Consider the following 21198-nt stretch of genomic DNA (forward strand, 5'->3'; position numbering starts at 1 on the left):
CACTAGTTCCATTCTCCACAACCACATAAGGAGAATGGCATTAGTGCCATTCTCCATAACTTAAAAGGAGAATGCCAGAATAATTATATTGTAAAAATGGAGCATAATGTCACTGATATGGTAGAAAATCTTCAAAAATATGCAAAGGAAAACCTCTCTTTCTTCATGATCTGGGCTCAGTAGGGATGCTACACTTATAGTAAGAGGAGGATAAATAGGTCCAACAAGGTTTTAGAGGCTATGTTCAAACCCTTAGCAAAAATCTCAAAGGCATTTGCATGTGCTACTAGGAGGACAATACTTATTGATGACTCTCCATACAAGTCTTGCATCAATCCTCCATCAAATTTCACATTTCCTCACACATCTAATGTGCAAGACAATGATGATAACATTCTACTAGGAGAGTTGATGCCATACTTGCTACATCTTTATGAGGCCAATGATATGCACATCATGATTGAGAGTAATCAGTATGGACAATTACTAGTGGTGGAGGGCCATAAAGATTTCAATCTTGTCCAAGAAGTTCTTGAAGAATGGAGTGAGCAAAATCATCAATGGTCAATAACAAGATACAATACAGGAAAGCTTACTCCTGTAGACCAACTAACGAGAGGGTTGGATGTGATCAGAGAGAATCAAAGGCTGCATCCCATATGCCAAGTCATGATGGTGGTGAATTCTTGCCTAAAGTTAACATGTCACAATTAAATATGCTAAGGGTTGCTCCACCTATCAATAGTATGAGTGCTATGCAAACTTCTCATATGGCTATAGAACTAGGGTACAATGTTCGCTATATCTAGAAGCACATTGCTTCTAAAGAGACTTCTAAATGCATATTTTCTATGAAGGTACATATGCCTATTTTTCCTTTAGTTTTGTCACAAGTTACTGTAATGGTTTTGGGCTAATTGGGTTGTCTTTTGCCCAACAGACATATATACTTTAAAATGTGGCTTGAATATGTGCATACCAGATTGTGATCCACTTAGAACTCCAAAGTTTTCTATCCCCATCAAGGAAGTCTTTCAGATTAAAAATCTGGATTTTGAGGTGCATGAATCATTTATTACAAGCAATGGTTCACGACTTATTTGTGCATAATTCCATTAAGAGAGGTACTACTACTCTCCATTATGGAGGTGACAAATCTACGAATTGAGATTGGAAAGAATTGTGTGAAGCTAGAGCAAGGCTAAAGAATTACTCTATCGAAGAGAACCCTTATGTTTCTATGGAGGATATGGTGTACATTGTCGGTGATGTTCAGCATGGCAATGTGGCCGAGTTTATCAACAGCTATAGAAATACAAATTCAAAGCCAAATGTTCTTATGTATTTTCCCCTTATTTACCACCTCGATCCATCTCCATGAGGAGAGTAGACGTTGCAAAATATGGACACATTTGTGTTGAAACCATAGATGATATATGTGTAGGAGAGGAGCTACTTGTGAGCTATGATTTTTTATAAATGATATCGTACTCATTTTATATTCAATACTAGTCCATATCATGTTTTTTCTTACTAGTTGTAGACTTTGAGTCTTAAATGTTGTGTATGATGTTTGTTTGGATAATGTGTCAACATAGTAAGGCAATGCTACATATTTCATTTTAACACTCACTACATGGCATTGGTGACATGACATTCTTCTCTAGATTGTAATTTCAAAAAAATTTAGAAGATATTTGAATTTATGGTTTCCAATTGTGCATCCACAAACTATTAAGTTTTCAACAAAAGAAAAAAAACAAAGTACCCTTAATGAGAAATCCAACTCTTAAAATGAAGAATTTTAGTCTTAATATCTAGAAGTGCATACTAAATGCTTTGTCAATGCCTCATGTCCTTGCATGTGACTATAATCTTGCATACTTCCACTTAGTCCAAGGCCTTAATGTAGTTGTTTTTGCCTATTTCTCTAGTTTTTCATGGAGAAAGGCTACAATTTCTCAAAATACCACCAAGCTGGGAATTGGGATTTTCCCAAATTATCTAATATGGTCTTAATGTGACATTAGTATCTGGCATTGGTAGTAAATAGCATATGATAGTAATCATTTAGCTTGTAAGAGAATATTCAGTAGTACCTAAATAGTACTAAATAGTACCAAATAGCATATAACAGTGGTATGCAGCATCTTAGAGAATATGATAATAGTACCTTAATAGTATCAAATAATATCAAATAGCATATGACAATCATACTTAGCATATCAAATAATACTAAATAGCATATGATAGTCATACTTAGCATCTAAGAGTGGTACCTAGCAAGTGACAATTGAGTACTGAGCAGTACTAAATAGTACTACTATGCTCATCAGTTGTCCTGAGAGAATGTGAGTGGTTCTTCTAGGAATGAGAGTGAGCATTCAGTTGTGAGTGATCAAAGAGCTTGGCTACTTTCTTTTCTGAGTGGAAAACTTTTACTACCTTGCCAAGCAAAGCTCTAGTGGTAGCATTAACAGCAAAAGCGCTTCATCTACCAACATCATCTACAATTTGCAAGTAGTTATAACATACCCGCATCCAAGCAATCGACCTTACAAGCTAATCTACAACGACCTAGCATTCAAAGCAGCTAAGGAAGATGACTACCATACAAGGAGTGGCTCTGCATACTTGGCCCCTATAGCAAACAAACAACCCAGCTGCAAATGCAACCTCAAGATTTGCTCCATGATGTCACTATCAGCATCTTTCTTCTTTTCCTTGCTCTTTGAGCCTTCATTCTTCTCCAAAGCAATATCATGGTCTAGCATTCTTCATAGGTACTAGTGGGCTTGACCATCTCTAGATTGCATAAGCCTACCTAGGTGCAACCCATGATCAACCAAGATCGTATTGTTGTCACTATTTTTCCCAAGTACAAGTTCCGAGGGTTTTGGTCACCTATAGTCATGTCATCCCTCGTTGTAGCATAGGTGTTCACAAGTACTGTAGCATAGGTCCTCGGGTCATATTTCAATGAGAGGTGTAGGCTAAGGCATGGAAAGTAGATCTCATGCACGTGTGGGTGAGAAAGAGGGCTTGATCACAACAATTGATGGATGCTCTCACCTCCATGGGAGTTCACTGGGTTTAGAAGGGGATTTCATGGTTCAAAAGGGGACAAGGTTGAGAGAGCTATCTAGGAGTTCCAGGGGTCAAGAGGGGATTGCAAGGTTTAGGAGGACTCTAGGGTTGACGATTGGAGAGCTAGACTCCATGGATTCGAGGGGTAAGGGTTGACGAGGAGGGATAAGGGAGGAGAGAGGAGGAGGAGGAGGAGAGAGGGAGGGAGGGAGGGAGGAGGAGGAGGGAGGAGGAGGGAGGAAGAGGGAGGAGGAGGGAGTGGGAGGAGGAGGGAGGGGGAGGAGGAGAAGGAGGAGGAGGAGGAGGAGGGAGGAGGAAGGAGAGAAGAGAGGAGGGAGGAAGGAGGAAGAGGAGGGAGTACAAGGGTAGAGAGTGCATAGGTAAGGGCATGGTCGAACACGATAGTGTAAGAGAGCATGGACGCAATGGAGGAGGAGGGAGTACAAGGATAGAGGGCCAAGTAGAACACAATAGTGTAAGAGATCATGGACACAAGGGAGATCAATCACATGAACACAATAGTGATCTTGAACACTGAACCCCAAAGAGTGGGAGCTTCATTGCATTGAGAGATATTTATACACGTTGGTCTCTATACAATTCGTATAGGTACCTCCTTGCCAAGTGGGACCTCTTTTGTAGGAGACCTTTTGGACAAGAGTCCCTCCACTTTTGGGGGGGAGCCTTTTGGGTCTTTACACAATGTGGGGGGACCTTTGAGTCTCTACACAAAGTGGGGGAACCTTTTGGGTCTCTACACAAAGTGGGGACCTCAAAAAGTGTAGGCTTTTAGTCTTTCTCTCTCTAGATCCTGATGTTGCAAGTATGATTGGATCTTTTTTAGAGATGATTTTGGCTATCCTCATCCTTTAACATTCATCATACCATCTTTCATGCTCCAGATATTAATAGCACATATTAATGGGACATATCAATATTTTGATAATTCATAAATGTTGGCTTAGTAACTAGTGCCATTCTCCATTGCAATGCCCTAATTCAAAATTTTGGCTTTCCAAGGGGAGAACGGCACTCTTGCCATTATTATCTTGCAAAGTTAGAATTTTGAAAACTTCAGGTTTGCAAGGGGAGAATGGCATTATTTGAAATTTCTAGCCTTGCAAGGGGAGAATGACATGAGCAATGGCACTAGTGCCATTCTCCCCTGAGAAAAGAACTTTTGCCATTGCAATGTCTCAATTCAAAATTCTAGTGTCACAATGGAAGAATGGCATCAATGCCATTATTCCATTGCAAAGCCAAAATTTTGAATCAAGACATTGCAATTGGGAGAATGGCAATGACGCCATTCTCCCCTAAAATGTCATAATTGAAAAATGTCAAAAATTTTGGCTTTGCGAGTGGAGAAGTGCCATTCTCTCTTTCCAATGTCTTCAAATTTTTGGCTTTCGAATGTAATAATTCAAAATTTTCACTTTGCAAGGGGAGAATGGCATTGCTTCCATTCTCTTGGCATTAGTGCCATTCTCCCTTTGCAAAGCCCAAATTCTAAAAATTTCCTCTTTGCAAGGGAAAATGGAACAAATGCCATTATCCCCTCATGTTTTGCATCACATTTTGTACATAAATGTCTTCATTCATATAAAAAAAGCATCACATGAAGTGTATGCTTGTGTAATATTAAAAAATCAAAATACATCACATTAACAAAAGATAAAACAATGTCACATTAGCATACGTACCAACCTCTTCATTCTAACTATTGATCTAATATATTCATGATTCAAATAATAGCATGTTTGAGATGTGTAGAATGTTTAATGCTAATCTAAGAGTATGATCCTATTAATACTAACCTTTGAACATACTAAGTATTACAACTATCTATTAAAATCTAATAATTTTAAAGTAACCTAGTGTGCAACCTAGCACACTTAAAAACTAATGCTAAAATGCATATGTATTACAAACTAATGGGAAAGTCTATTAACAATTCAAATAATAGAATCTCTGATAGGTTAGTATTTTCATGTTTGTGTGTGTGTGTATGTGAAGTTACATATCTAAATGTGTGTGTATATATTTATATGTTTTTGTGTGTGCATCTTGGTTTACAAACATAAATGTATACACAACATGTTGGGACTCTATATAGGGCCTCAAATAAAAATTTATATTGCAATTCCCATGAGCTAGTGAAAAAAGCTGTATGTGATAAGTTGTCTTTTTTTGTGATATAGATTAAATAGTTATTCGATAACGTACATGTTTAAAATTTGGATAATTCCAATACAGTTCATATTTAAACTATTACATGATTTGCACTTAGAACCAACCATCAATTGTGGAGTCCTTCAAAGATATCAATATTCAAAAATTTTAGAAACTTTTTCACTAGAGAGCCACTTGGATCTCAGCAGTGACCCATCTCCACTTCTTTACAAAACATAATTTGATACTAGACCATCCATAATGCCAATGTAACAACAGTCATAAAATGGGGCCAATAACAAGCTAGGGTCAAGGGAAGTCTGGCCACATCACCCAATAGTGCCATTTTCTAGTTTGAGGAGATGGAGAATCATGCCATCATGCCATCACAATGAATTGCAACTTCAAGTAATGTGCTTCCAGGGTTTCTCGCACTTCTTCCTTAATGATAAGAATTTCCTACACCAAAAGTCTGACCTACTCAGAGGGCACACATGGGATTGACCTTTATCTATTCGTATATACTAACTACCCATAGCAAAAAGTTGATTGTTCCTAGCAAATGATTCTTCCATACCTGCCAATAAGAAGTTCTCCACACTAGGGTCCCCTTTTGAGATTAAAGGCCTCCACTTGAACTTGACCACTAAGCAGCCAACCATACATAGCTCCCTTAGAGATCTTACAAAAATTAGTCTTACCGATTACTCATTGATGAACCCTCCAATGCAGGGAGGGTATCAACACCCTTAAGGAAGATCCCCAACCACTCAGACAAAAAAATCAACTTTGGCATCTAACAAATTGCACTGCACCTTAAACTCCTCCCACAGAGTTTGAGTCCCACATGTGCAGCTAGCATCAAACACCTTTTATATATAAAGACCTAGCACAATCTAAATCAATCGTCCAAAGGTTTGTCATTCTGTAGATGAAACCATCCTAATGAAATGCTCTCTAATAGCCTGGCATCCCCTCTGAGGCTAATCCTAGCCTTCTACGAGATAATAAACCCATAGAACATCTCAATGTTAACTATACTAGAGATCGTATCATAGCCACGAATAAGATAGTACCATGGCATACCATGAAAGATCCTTCCATTGTCTCAAAACCTTGCACGAACCATTTTCCACAAAGTACTTCACAACTTCAGCCCAGGGGGCTTGGCACTCAAACAGACATCAGAGCAATGTACAATTTCCTTACACTAACATCTCCCTTGAAATTTAGGAGCCTTGAGTTTAGGTACATAATGCAGACATTTAGAGGTACCCTCGTTAGCCCACAAGAAATATCTACACATTCTAAACACTATTGCATATAAAGCAGGAGGTAACATTGCACACAATGAGAACTAAATGAAATTTCCATCTTTTTAAAGTAAAAAATTGCATGGTATCAATGTGGAAAGAAGTGTTTTGAAAAAAAGGCCTAAATTTACCAATATTTTTCATTAAAATTTTAAACTTCAAATTTTTATAATGTAAAAAAACATGATACATAGTTCTTATGGTTTGCTAGCTTCATCAATGAAATTGACAAGTTGAGCAATCTTTTGGTACAATGATTTTCCCAAAAGAATGGATTTTTGAAGGTTGCTAGACAACCAAAAAGTGTACATGCCCTCTCTTATTCTCCGAGTCCATCCTATTTTGTATCAACACCTAGAGTTTCATGATGATTAAGAGGCAATTATCCATCAACCTAGACACTATCAATAAGAACATGCTCTTTCTCTATGTGAAGACCTAATGATCCTTCCATTTATAAGTGTATGAGTAGAGGATCCATCAAGATGAATCACACAAGATGAATCCCAAAATGAATGCATATTTTTTTCTTCCTTAGACGTCCATCATTTGTAAATCATTATATCATGAACTTCACCAATGCTACCAAGTTCATCAACAATGCCTCAAATTTTCAAGACGTAGTCTTGAATAGCTTTGCAATAGCATCCCAAGCATCCTTTGAAGCTGTCTGTCTTATCTTGAATGTGCCCAAGAATAGTATCCTTGATAGTTATTGAGATATTGGAAATAGCTTGATGTTGTTTTTTCTTCCAAGCTTTAACATCAACGTATGCATCATCACCCTCAAGTTTAACTTCAATCCCAACAATAATAAACAATATCCCATAAATCCTTTTCGATTGGAATTTTTTAAAGGGAACGCCATGCTAGGTAGATTAGAATTTTTTAATGTGAACGCCAAGCTAGGTAGTTCCCAAATTTCTCTCATTCTTACTTTTTTTAAAGCTCAAAATGCAATACATACATGAGACCTTACATAAAGTAATAGCTTTAGTTAGGACTTTTAGTAGACAATTTGGAGGCCATACAATTATGTAAAATCAAGGCAATAAGTATCTACCATGCCGCATGCCTCAATCCACTTGGATCCCACTAGTATACTCCAAAATCTTTTGCACAAAGCTATGGTCCATAAGTACTCTATTTATGTGCTATATGTGATCGAAAACCATGTGAAAGAGGTGGTTATAAGTCTCCATGTCATAACCTACATGTTCACTATAAAGAGAAAGTCTTAAGTAAAACCCAAAAAAATAAGCCACATAAGATCAAATGGTTCTTATATATGCATACAATACCACAAGCAAAGAAAGGAATAAAAAATGCCATATCAATGAACATTGAAGAATCATATGATCTTTAAAAAAGGCAAGTAGGGGGCGAGGATATGAAAGGCGTAAATTGCATGTGAGTGTAAGGGGAGGGGTTGGGGAGGGGGGGGTGCATAAGTGAAAAAGAAGTGTTATAATCAAAACTTATAGATTATTTAAAAAGACACTACAACAATCTATCATTGATATTGATTTCTCTTTTAGAACATAAATCAATACTTGACACATACATAACAACAACTGCTTAGGCCAATCCTCATCTAGACCCTTGCAAGTGAAAGTTGTTCTTGTTCTTCTAGCAGTTAAAAAAGAAATCAATGAAGCATGAGAATGGTAAAAATCAACTTGGATATTCCATTTTTAGTAGAGGCAATTTGAGAGGTAGAGGCCTCGTCACCTCCACTAGTCTTTACTTCATTTCTGCTTGTACTAGCCCCATCGACTCTTGAATAAACACTTTTTTCAAAAGCGGCATCGTAGAGAATATTATTATGAATACTAACATGTTGATCACTTTAAGAGCTTGTATGAGCACATCTACCCCCATTTCTTGCTTTCATGGCACATTGCATATCATGGAACATTTTGGCTATGTATAACCTCACTCCACTCTATATCTAGCAATGGCCAAAAAAGCTCTAAGAAAGATTTTCTATTGGGATACAGCATGTCTTTTTTCTAGGTTGTTTTTCTCCTTACTTGAGTTAGCCACCTTTTGTATTAAGGTCACTTTAAAAAGAAACATTCAAGACTCACTAATCAATTCAAGAACCAAATCGTTTGCACTCCCAAGAGTGCACACAATTGTCTACTCAACTTCAACTTTAAAACGATATCCAGCACCAATGTTTGCATGCGACACCGATATTCAACACTGATGTTATAATGACACTAATTTCTACATCGAAAATTGATATGTGACACTGACATTCGAAATCGGTATTCAACACTGCATCCGGAACCAATTATCGGTGGCTCACCATTGATGACCCTTTCAGTCAAAAGTTGCTATCAATCGAGTATTCTCGATCGAAATCTGGTCGAAAATGTAGCTCTCGATCTACCAATTGGCCACCGAATGGAATACCCTCCCCATAGCAATCATAGGGATAGGGCGTAATGATTTAGCCACTATAACTACATAAAAGAGATCAGAAGTATAGGTGATATGTTTTTATCCCTCAAAGCGAGAAGCAGAATTCTGTCAAAGACAGTAAAGGTAAAGATATGGCACTTATGGCAAGGGCGAATTCCCTTATAGAATAAGATTAATGGCGAAGTGTATGTGATCCGTTTTTATCCCTCAAAGCAAGAAGCAGAATTCTGTCAAAGACAGTCAAGATACAGATATGGCACTACATAGTGGAGGGAAGAGCCATCGTGCATGTTAGATTTGCCTTAATGGTAAGAGACACTTGCTGCCTGCATCGTATCGAGGACTTCTGTTCGCGTGAACGAAATAATATTCATGACTTGCGCTAAGGTTTAAGTTTTTAGGTGAAAACGATGTTCCAGATGACGAAGAGCTGTTACAAATGCTGGCTTTAATGATATTGCAATAGAGGACATTTCCACAACTTCGTGCTTAAGGACACATTCGATAATGAATGCTACACCAAAATTTGTGTACTGCCCTGCAATCTTACTTCAAGACCGCAATTGTGTACACTCTCATGAGAAAGCCATGTCACATCTCATCTTATCAATGTTGTCTAAGCTAATGATAGATTTTGTAGGTCAAGGCCGCACCTTCACCTGGATATACAAAAAATGCTGTAAGTGTAGTACAGCCGCAATTAGTGATTGATCGTGTAGCTATAGGGCAGAAATGAGCAAAATGATGACCGGAAGCACCCAAGCTGGAGCACGCCCACGTGCCATCGACGAGTTACCGCTGATACTACTGGAGGGTGATAAAGAACTGTTTCAAACGCAGCATCAAAATGTTAAGCTTGTTTGCAGATGATCAAGCAGATTAGGCTTTGCAAGCTCTGTTACTAGAAACAAAAGAATTAGCGGAAAGGAAACAGTTACACTTATAGAAATAAAAGCAGGATGAAGACTAATTTATTAATAGGAAGCCTGCTAGAAACAAGAGTTTGAGCGAAGGTTTTTGGGCAAAAAACCGATTAGTCTGTTAAAGAAGATGCAGTAGCTTACTCTGAGGGGAAGACGCAGGATCCATAACCTGTAGTTTGAATCACAAAGGCTGTTAAAACTCAGATTTAAACACATTTTCATGGAATTGACTCATCCACAACGCAGAACTAACGGATTGATGAATCACACACAGTGAAGAAAGAACCATAGTGTAATGGCATTAGGGTGGTGATAGTCCATTTTGTGAATGTGAATTACCAGAAAAGAGGGAAGGCAATGAATTAGATACTGATCAAATCATCTTGAAATTGATGAAGATGGTCCTTACTTGGATTTGTAGAGGTGATCATGGCAGTTCCTCCGAAATCACAGGCGCCATTGTTATCTCCGCTCCTCTGGTAGTAGCTATTGTAAGCGTAGGATGCATGATTGACGAATGTGTCGGGAAAATAGCAAGGCTGACCTTCTTGAATCGGTCCACAATCTGCATTCCCTAAGCTGCAGGCATAATCTAAGCCTGTCTTTAGACTATCGTTGCTAGCCCCCGGCAAAGCAACACACCACGAACCCACCGTGCCATTGAATGTCTGAGGAGACCCGCTCTGCGATCCCGCCAGATCTATGTAATAGAGACTCGTCTCATCCACATCAAACACACCCCAATGTCGCTCTGATCCCTTCCCGGCCTTCTTATCCTCGTCAAAAACTGAGAAGATGTATACATTTAGAGCTTGCCCCGGCTTGTGCGGAGTCCCCGTGTTGTTCTGCACCAGCTTGATCAAATTGTTGTTGTAGGTCGCTGCATTCTGCACATTGGCAGCCGTCTCGTCTGAATCCCCTCCCGTTGGCCATCCTGTCTCGCTAATCAAGACGCTCAGCTCGCCGTGACCCATTGCTTCCATGGCAAAATACACGGCGTCCAGCTGAGCTGTGAGCAGATTGGAGTACGATAAGTTCGTGGTTGGATCGAGAACCAAGTCCTTGGGCTCAAACAGAGCGTAATCCAGGGCCACATCTTGCGCTTCGGCAGTGTAAGCGTGATACGGGTACGCATTCACCATGTAGAAAGAGCCTACTGCCTTGAGGTAGTCGAGAATGGGTTGTATGAAAGAAGTGGCGAAGCTGTCATTGAAGGCCCCGGCAGAGGGTGGGAAGGAGGTCTTCAAAACCGCCATTGAATTAGCAGTGGAGACCTTAATCTGATCGGAGAGATTGGCCTTTGTCAATCCCGTATGAACGTTCATCATCGCCGGCAAAACGAACGGGGCATACTGGGGAGTCAAGGTGACGACCTCTACTCCGACTGTAACGACTGTGATTTTGGTAGATTGAGGAACAACGTAAGTGTTCACCCAGTCATCGGCTTGCTTCTCGGTCTGGAAATTGGGAAGTTGCTCGTTGGGGATGGTGATGATGAGGTCGATGCTGGTGTTAGCGAACGCCTGGATAACGGACGAATCGTAGTCGTAGATTCTGACTTTGCTCACGGACTGCTTGGCCAGAAACTGAGCAACGGATTGTGGGGACGGAAGATTATCTGCGTTACGACCATAACAAAAGCCAACGGTTCCAGCGTACACCTCCACTGCTGCGGCAGCAGAGACGGGAAAATCAAACGACAGGAAGAAAGAGAGATTGGAGATGTGGGAAGAATGGAAGTGTCAGAGCATAGCAAAAGAAAGTCAGAGTAGAAGCAAAACAAAGGAAGAAAGATCAGAAATGGTGGATCTAACAGCTGCAATTTGTGATCCAAGACATTCGTACCAGTCACAATCTAAAGTAACCAAATCAACTATCATGTGTGTGTTTGGACTCCGAAATGGGACTCTAATGAACAACTGTGTTTGGACTCCAAAATGAAACTAATGAACGAGTGAGTGAGCTATTGCTTCACTAATTGATTATATCTAACTGAAAGCTTAATAATGGATGTACTGAAATGCGATCTCTTGATCATTGATGTACTATTGATCATTGATGTACTTGATGAATCTGAGGGATCTAAAAGCCTTCTACGTCTAATAACCAGCCCAGAACAAGAATCTGAGAGTAAGTACCCATTGCTCAATCAACTCTCGATCTATTGAGGCGTCTAAAAGACTGGTTGCAGTGCAACTCAAAGCCTTGTAGAATTCGCATATGTTTTTCGAGTTGATGAAAAAATAGATACTGCATCAAGGTTTTGAGGATTGGAGGAACTACGTACCTGGAATGAAAGCAGATAGCGAAACCAACGAGAGCAGCAGGAGGAAGCAGGAGTTGTAGCGCTTAATAATACTGTCCATGGCAAACCAAGAGTTTCTCAGCAAAGCTAGTTTCTTGCTATGCTTGCACTTTCTCGCTCGGTCTCCGACTCTCCCTACCTCTCCTACTCCTCCACCTCCACAAACTTCAACTAGCTCTGATCTGCCCGTCTCCCGCTTCCAACTCGTCCCTCTTATTTGGTGCCCTCCCCTTTTCAATCTGTAGCGCCTCTCTCTCTCTCTCTCTCTCTTTTTCCGCTAGGAGGAAACGCGATGGAAGGGAAGAGAGGAACCTCTCCCAAACAATCAAGCCACGCTACCAAAGCGCGCGCGCTCTCTCTCTCTCCCCTCTTGCATTTGCTCTCTCTCTCTCTCTCTCTCTCTTTCTCTCTCCCCTCTGGCGAAATGCGAAATGTCGAGCCAAGCCCGCCCCGATCTCTCTCTCTCTCTCGATCCTTGTGTCCCTCGACGATTTTAGAGCTCTACACAATAGACCAGGACTACCGGCCTTCAACGACGAGTCAAAGCGTTCTCTTCTCTGTGTCTCTCCCTGCCTCCCGCGCTTCCTATACGAGAGAGAACCCGATGAAACGAACTATGAAACGCTACTGATGATACGCCTCCGCAATGAAACGAACTAAAAATCAGGAGAAAACGCCCAAGGCTCCCCTCCGTCAATCCGTTACCACCCAACAGCTGGTAAGCGTTGGCTTGAACTCTGCACCTCGAATTTTCTCGCGAAAGTAACCTGTTACAAATTCCAGCCCCGTTCCAATAATAATATACGAAATTCCAGCCCCGTTCCAATAATAATAAACCTTATCTACCCACTGGACGTCCATCGCGGATCGAGGTGCGTCCGCCGCCATACATCCCACAGCGAGTAACTCAAGGAATGAATATAGATTTTGAAAAGTGAGCAGAACGGATAGAAAACGATGAGTATGTGACTGTCTGTGACACTGGGGTCCGCACTGCGATGCTCGATGGCATTCTGCGATTTATGTCGACATCAATGAGCGCAAATTCTGGAATCAAAACGACAGCAAAATCCAGACTACGAAAAAACAAAAACACACACTACGAATCACAATAGATTTCTGTGGTGATTTGCTGCTGACCGCGACAAAGCGTGACGGTCGGATGACAGCAATTCTGAAGCAATCCTACATCCTCTGCTCGTCTTCACGTGGTGACGCGGCCAGAAAGATCCGTTGGGCCATAAATTTTTGAATTTTCAAACGACAGAAAGAACTTAGCAGCTGTTTCCATCGGAGGCAGTCCGGTGGCCTTTCAAGCACCTTGGTGCGGCAATGAGACCATCCAAAATTGGTGGACTCGTTTCGCCACCGGCCAGGGAACCTGCATAAATGCCTGGGCTGCGGCACACCACCGCCTCCCATGGAGGACGAAATCGATTTGAGGTGGTTCACACGACACGACGGTCATCCTGCGCCTAAGAGCGTGTTCCCACTCCATGCTCGTCAATGCAGCATTGATGAGCACATTGCTTCAACATTGATTCCCACGATCGCCAGACTCTGACGAAAAACCTGAAAACAAGTTCTACTTAGCTTAGCCCAAGTCTCAACAAAGAAACCTGCAATCTGCAAAGAGGAAATTGGTGGGAAGGAGGCTAGCCCCGAAGTGCCCACCTATAGAGACCATTTTCTCATCTCCAAGGCTGGGCATTCCATCGCCAGATTTGAGGTCCGTGGAATTTGGGGCTGCTCATGGGAACCTCCCTGGCATAGAGAAAATTTACCATTTCCTGACATTTGTGCTCTCGCAGGAACCTCCTATAATTTATGTCATCAACCTGTGATTAGTGTAGTAGTAGGTGGAGATGGAATGGGCCAATCATGTAAGAGTTGGAGGAGTTGGCCATGCAATGGGCTCGCTTCATCGGCACACACAAATCTTTTGTATCAGTGCCTAGCCCGTCCCTCCTAGTGGGGCAACTAGGACAACATGCCTTCACACCACTTTTTGGAGAATGGCAATCTGAATCCAGCCTATGACCCAATTGGCAGATATCTCCCCTGTCCGTAGATGGGTAATACTGCCAATTTGAGTGTTGATAGTATGCCCGTCTGAAGCTATATTCACACCACGACAGACGAGTAAAGGCATATAATAAATTTAGGCTCACCAAAGAGCACTATGGCAGCTTGGTAAAGCCCTTAGACTTCAGGCTGAAGTCTGAGTAACCCATGTTCAAATCCTCCACTTAGCCTCTTGTTCATCTACATCTCCCGAACAGGTTCTTGGGCATTACATGTAGGCCCCCTAGGATTTTATTCACACTCGAGCATGACTTGGTGTCAGCATGACGTTTTTTGTTGAGCGGGGGTCAGGGACCCGTACGTACTCTTGTAGGCGTATAGGTGTGAAACCCCCTTAGAGGAGCTCCCCATGCCATTGGTCTTTTTATCAACTCCACAATGCCACCCTAGCAACTCTATTTGAAAGCTTGTTAGCACAACATTCCAATGCCCAAGCATCGTGATTGGCCCAAAAGATATCATTCTACCATATAGTTGGCTAAAACAGCTTACAAAATCCTTATTAGGATGATGGCTCCTACTTTGGGATCATGATAGTCTTCATGGGAAACTATTTCTGCAATGCTAGCTAAGCATCCCACTTCTATTATAGTTCCAACCTTGGCAGTGGCGTGGGAAGGTCCTCAACCATTTTAATACAATCCTTAGTTCAACCATCCTACTGCAATACACATTGCCATACAAGAATCTTGTTTTGAAGGGCAAAGTTTTGTTCCACCCTTCTCTCAAGCATAAAATGCCTCTAAATAGGTTCCAAGGTGTCAAATTTGTACAAGCCAATAAAACATATTGTGGCACCTTACACAGGTTAAGAGGAGGGCTACAATCTAAAGTGCCCCATCAAGTCTAAATTTAATGCTACAATGTGTCACTTGAAAAGCCTCAACAACTCATGATGAACAAACAAGTAAGTTAACCTAGTCCATTGGTACAATGGCAATAATTAGGGTAATAGGGAAGCCAAAATAGGACTATGAGGGGTGCACTACTAAGAAACCCTTGCTACAATGTGTTTAAGGGTACTTTAGAAAACCCTTATTTATAAAATTTCCACAAATAAAAACATAGCTTTTTCTACACAAACTTACAGTGTTTTTAAATGTAAATAGAAAACCACATTAGTGTAAATGCATTGCTAAATTACTTTTACCTTAAAATTTTGAATTAAAAAACCCTCCATTTGGACCCATGTGGTTTACTTTCACATTTCTTGATGAAGCCCTATAGACTATGTTTATTGAAGATTTTGAGTGAATAAAAGCCTCCACAATTGCTGTCCCCATAGAGAAGAATTGGCAATTTTAAATTCATTATTGCCATTATATATATGAGAAGCAATACAAAGTACTACTTTTGATACAATCATCAACTACAAAGTACATTGCATTTAACCACACCCCCACATCAAATCACATTATTGCCTCCCTTGGTGTAATGGGGTTCCCACTCTGACCTATACATAGCATGTATGAAGCAAGCATTTTTATCAAAAACCTCGATAATTGAAAATTTATATAAAATATCCCTATAGTTGACAATTTACAGGTTTTCACAAATTTGTTGGCCTCCTTCTATAAGTTTATGTGCTTCAATATTAAATTTAAATATCCCTTGTACACATGTTTCAATGTTAAATGTCTGAAACGTGACCTCCCTGGTTCACTTTCATAGTTGTACATCTACTGTTGCCATTCAATATTATAACTAGGCCCAAGAAGGTAAAATAATGAAACATGAGGAAGACATGCCAAGTTGCATCAAATGTGCCTCCTTGGTCATAATGGGACAACTCCTCAAAGTTTGGAAATTTATGACTCACTACCTTGGTATTGTAAAGGTAGTTTGGGTGTACAAGGGTGATAGAAAATGTGCATCAATATTTTCTATGATATTGATGCAGCTATAAGTCCCTTATTTTACCTCACGTAACCTTCCCATTTTGTAGGCAAGCAATTCAAATGGTGTAGGGTTTACCAATTGTGCATTGGTAGATTCTATGATATTGAAGTAGCTCAACACACTTTTTAACATTTATGAACTCATAAATAAATTTGGATGTGTATCACACTCCGAAGGTATTACAACATGCAAACACATCTTTTCATGAAATATAGAAAATTAAACATATTCAAGAATACATATAAATGTCTGAATTACGGCAATGAGATAGAAGAAATTTCCAAGTAATATTAAAAGATCTTTGGAACAAAATTAATACATCATATGGAGAATATAGCAAGATAACATATGGAAAACACGAACACCATATAAAAGGACAATTTCAGGGACCTGTTGCTTCCTCTTCTGTTTCCCAAAACTTTGAAGCGTGTTTTTGTAAATGCTCACGTTGCTCTTCATTAAAGGGTTGAAGCTCTTTTGTCCTGGTATGGTATCAATTTCTTTATCCCCTCCACCTTCAGTTGTATCATCTTCTTTTGGTACCCCCTCTATTGCCAATATTGGTTCTTGCAAGCTGGCCCATTGTCGAATTTCATGATTACTGTAAGCATGCGTGCAACAGATATTTCCCACCTTTGCCAACTCCTCATAAGTCTCAAGAAGTGAAACAACATGCCTCTTAGAAAAAAGAGACTCTATTGCAGTAAGCCCCTCAGAGAACAAGTCCAATACATACTCATCTTCTCGATAGAAACCCATGATCATGTCTTTCATGATACTTGAACATTTTCTTTTCAAGGACAATTCAATGTCAAATTCATCATCATCATCCTCGTCACCTGATTCTTCTGCACCACTTGATTTTTCATAGTTTTCATCTACAACATATATTGATGGCTTACATTGTGCATTGGTATAGCACTCAATATCGTTGAAATGCTTTTCCTTGCTTACCAGTACACAGGCAATTAAGCCATCCATAGATCCAGTGACAAATACATCTGCAGTTTCAAAATCAAGGCAATCAAAGTGTATTTTATATTGTCCGCATGTCTTTTCTAATTCATTCTTTAAACATGATACATGATCTATGGTCAAGAACACCACAACAAGGAATTGCACTGGGGGAAAAGCGATTGTCATCAAGCTTTTCAACAAACACTCAAAGCAATCCTCGTTCCAATTTCTACTGCTACTTGGTCCATACATTACATCCAAAAAAGCAACCCCTATTGCCATTGGCTCTTGGTACACATTATGTATAAATTCCATTCCCTCCATGTTTGAACCGACTGTGTAGAACCTCCAAGGCCGGGTGGAATTCGATCCATGACTTGCACCTTCACTTTGTCCCATAATCCACCTCAGATACCCTTTTGCAGCATCAGGCAATGGTGGAGTTTCCTTGCCCTATTGAAGCTTCACTTTTAACCATGAGTTAGAGCAACCACGAATCTGATGATACAATTCTGGACTAATTTTAAAATGTAATCTGCACTCATCCCAATTTTTGAACATTAAAGAATGCCGTTTTGCCGATATAAACATATAAAGTTCTTCTTGTAGTGCAACATCTCTCTTGATCTGCATAGCTCATCCTTCAATATCAAGAATCATGGCATCAATCTTTGTTTTAGCTATGACTACTCTACCTTCCTTAATGTCATTTTGAATTTGACCAGTTTGATCATCACTCAATCCACGCAAGCATCTAAGCATTGAGACTGTGGGTTGCCTACGACATTTTCCATCTTGTGAATATTTACCTGCAATGTAATCCTCAAGGATGGAGATCCAACCATCATAAATGGCATCGCTTGTGATTATCATATGTACATCCTTCGTGGCAAAGCTAATGCCCAATGCTACCTTGCCAGTGTTAATGAAAGCTTGCAAAATATATGAATCTATTAGAATGCAATAATTAAGAAAACAAACTTGTAAAAAATGATTCATAATTAAAATCTGCACTAAAATCCCAATTCTCATGATCTGGATGTCCTTTGGCAAGCCCTTGTTGTGCTTTCTTGGGTCTGTTAAAGAGAATCCATTGTCCCCTCACCTGCTTAAGTATATCAATGTATGGAGATTGTCTCAATATATTTTGAGACTCTAGGTTTGCCATCTTTGATATCTCCACACAAAAGCGTGCGGGACAATTTACTACAATCCTCGCCTGGAGGGTGCAGTAGTAGTTCTTTCTTTCGGCTGTGCTGTTATCATCATTAGATGTGAATATTTTAGCAGCATATATTGAATGATATCTAGATAGTATCCAGTAGTGGCACTTGGTTAAATACTTTTTATCTACCCTTTCGAGGGGCTGCTTTGTTTCAGGATTGAAAGGCATTAAATCCGCTACAACCGCAGGAGGCCTAGAGTTATAACCAAAGTCTGCAGCAAGCTTCTCCACATGCTCTTTATTCAACCCTCTATATACATAGCTTGGAGGAGCTTTTTGACATCTTGTAACTGGAATTGGAAATGTTGCATGCAACCCGAATGGGTAGTATTTTTCATATTCCACCAAGCCTGATGGTTTCTTTTGCCTTTTTTTCCTATGACCTTTCCACTTGGCTATAATTCACTACCACTGCTTCTTTCCACAACTGCTAGCATACCCTCTGGAGGTGTTCCTTCCTCTGGTACATCAATTATAGTTAGCTTTCCTTTCTTTGCCCCTTCTCCGCCACTACCACTTGGTGCTTGAACCATAGTCGACTTTCCTTTCTTTGTTCCTTCCCCACTATCTTCCCCACTCTTGCACTTCTTTAATGTTGCTGGAACTTTGCGATATGATTCAATGATTGTTGTCACTGTCTCAATTTCATTTCCATCAATTGATTCAACACTTATCTAGACTCTTGAGTGCATGTTGTCATCTACATCAAACTTCATACGAGATGCTTCATAATCATTGGGATCTAAGAGAAATTTCTTATTTTGATTTATAATGATCAGCAATCCAATATCTTCCTTTTTTCCAACCACATCTTCTGTGATTTGATGTTCCGATCCAACACAAGTGTATGCACTTCTATTAGGTAACAAAACAAATAAGTGAACTCGTGTCAACTGTGCTCCCTCAATACTATATATGTCAAAGTACCAAGGTATGCTTTTTTCTCCAAACCCACTTACAACTTTCTCAACCTTCTTCACATTTGTGTCTTTCCTGTAAAAAATCCAAGCAATATACAAACTATCATCTTTATAATCATTAATGTTAGACAAAACACATTATCGATAAACATATTTGAAATAGAATTGAGAATTGACACTAGACATAGTGGTAGAATTGAGAAAGCACTAGGGTCTATGGAGATTTGGCCATGAGGCCAAATCTTATGGGCTTCTTTTAAAGCACCGGAAGGGGAGGTTTGGATGTGTGGCCAAATCTTATGGGCTTCTTTCAAAGCACCAAAGTTTGGGGAGATTTGGGCTCGTGGCCAGATCTTATGGACTTCTTTCAAAGCACTAGGGTTTGGAGAGATTTGGCCAAATCTTATGGGCTTCTTTCAAAGCACCAAAGTTTGGGGAGATTTGGGCTCATGGCCAGATCTTATGGACTTCTTTCAAAGCACTAGGGTTTGGAGAGATTTGGCCGTGCAGCCAAATCTTGCTAGCTTCTTTCAAATCGGTCAAATCTTTCTAGCTTCTTTTAAATCACTTAGGTCTAAGGAGATTTGGCCATGCGGCCAAATCTTGCTAGCTTCTTTCTAATCACGAGGGTCTATGGAGATTTGGCTGTGTGGCCAAATCTTTTCGAAGCACCAGGGTTTGGGGAGATTTGGCTGTGTAGCCAAATCTTTTCAAAGCACTAAGGTTTGGGAAGATTTGGCTGCGATGCGAAATTTTTCTAGCTTTTTATAAATCATGAGGGTTTAGGGAGATTTAGCTGTGCGTCCAAATCTTGCTAGCTTCGTTCTAATTATGAGGGTCTAGGGAGATTTAGCTGTGTGGCCAAATCTTTTCAAAGCAACAGGATTTGGGGAGATTTGGCTGTGATGCCAAATCTTTCTAGCTTCTTTTAAATCCCGAGGATTTAGGGAGATTTGGCTATGTGACCAAATCTTGCTAGCTTCTTGCTAATCACGAGGGTCTAGGGAGATTTGGCCATGCGGCCAAATCTTTTCAAAGCAGCAAGATTTGGGGAGATTTGGCTGTGATGCCAAATCTTTCTAGCTTCTTTTAAATCATGAGGATTTAGGGAGATTTGGCTGTGTAGCCAAATCTTGCTACCTTCTTTCTAATCATGAGGCTCTAGGGAGATTTGGCCATGTGGCCAAATCTTTTCAAAGCAGTAAGATTTGGGAAGATTTGGCTATGATGCCAAATCTTTCTAGCTTCTTTTAAATCACAGGATTTAGGGAGATTTGGCTGTGCAGCCAAATCTTGCTATCTTCTTTCTAATCACGAGGATTTAGGGAGATTTTGCCATGCGGCCAAATCTTGCTATCTTCTTTCTAATCACAAGGGTCTAGGGAGATTTTGCCATGCGATCAAATCTTTTCAAAGCAGCAGGGTTTGGAGAGATTTGGCTGTGATGACAAATCTTTCTAGCTTCTTTTAAATCATGAGGATTTAGGGAGACCTAGCTATGCAGCCAAATCTTGCTAGCTTCTTTCTAATCACGACTGTCTAGGGAGATTTGGCTGTGTGGCCAAATCTTTTCAAAGCAGCAAGGTTTAGGGAGATTTAGCTATGATGCCAAATCTTTATAGCTTCTTTCAAATCACCAAGGTCTAGGGAGATTTGGTCGTGCGGCCAAATCTTGTATGTTTTGAAAGAAGCCAGGAAGATTTGGCTGCATGGCCAAATCTCCCCATTTAAAACTCAAATTTCAAATCTTAAGATTCAAAATTCAAATTTGAGAATTCAAAATTCAAAATTCAAAATTCAAAATTGAAATTCTGAATCTTAGATACAAAATTCAAATTTTAAATTTTAAGATCTGAAAGTCAAGTCATATACTAAAGACCCT

At 40.0% G+C, this 21198-nt stretch overlaps 1 protein-coding gene across 2 annotated transcripts; it reads right to left on the reverse strand.

Annotated features, from left to right (window-relative positions):
• Nucleotides 1-9406: 9406 nt before the first annotated feature.
• On the reverse strand, nucleotides 9407-12964 carry LOC147881894 (glucan endo-1,3-beta-glucosidase 13-like). 2 transcript variants are annotated; one of them, XM_087401771.1, is made up of 4 exons: nucleotides 12213-12964; nucleotides 10335-11591; nucleotides 10067-10094; nucleotides 9407-9827 (listed from the first exon to the last, which is right to left on the reverse strand). In XM_087401771.1, the coding sequence occupies exons 1-4, from the start codon at nucleotides 12289-12291 to the stop codon at nucleotides 9722-9724; spliced, it is 1470 nt and encodes a 489-aa protein (XP_087257897.1). In that variant the 5' UTR covers nucleotides 12292-12964; the 3' UTR covers nucleotides 9407-9721. The 2 variants fall into 2 exon arrangements, with proteins under 2 accessions (XP_087257897.1, XP_087257896.1); XM_087401770.1 differs by having other exon boundaries at nucleotides 10335-11594.
• Nucleotides 12965-21198: the final 8234 nt, after the last annotated feature.

The sequence above is a fragment of the Dipteris shenzhenensis genome, chromosome 30 (genome assembly GCF_047967505.1).
Source record: "Dipteris shenzhenensis isolate YYH24624 ecotype China chromosome 30, Dip_SZ_1.0, whole genome shotgun sequence".
NCBI lineage: Eukaryota > Viridiplantae > Streptophyta > Polypodiopsida > Gleicheniales > Dipteridaceae > Dipteris > Dipteris shenzhenensis.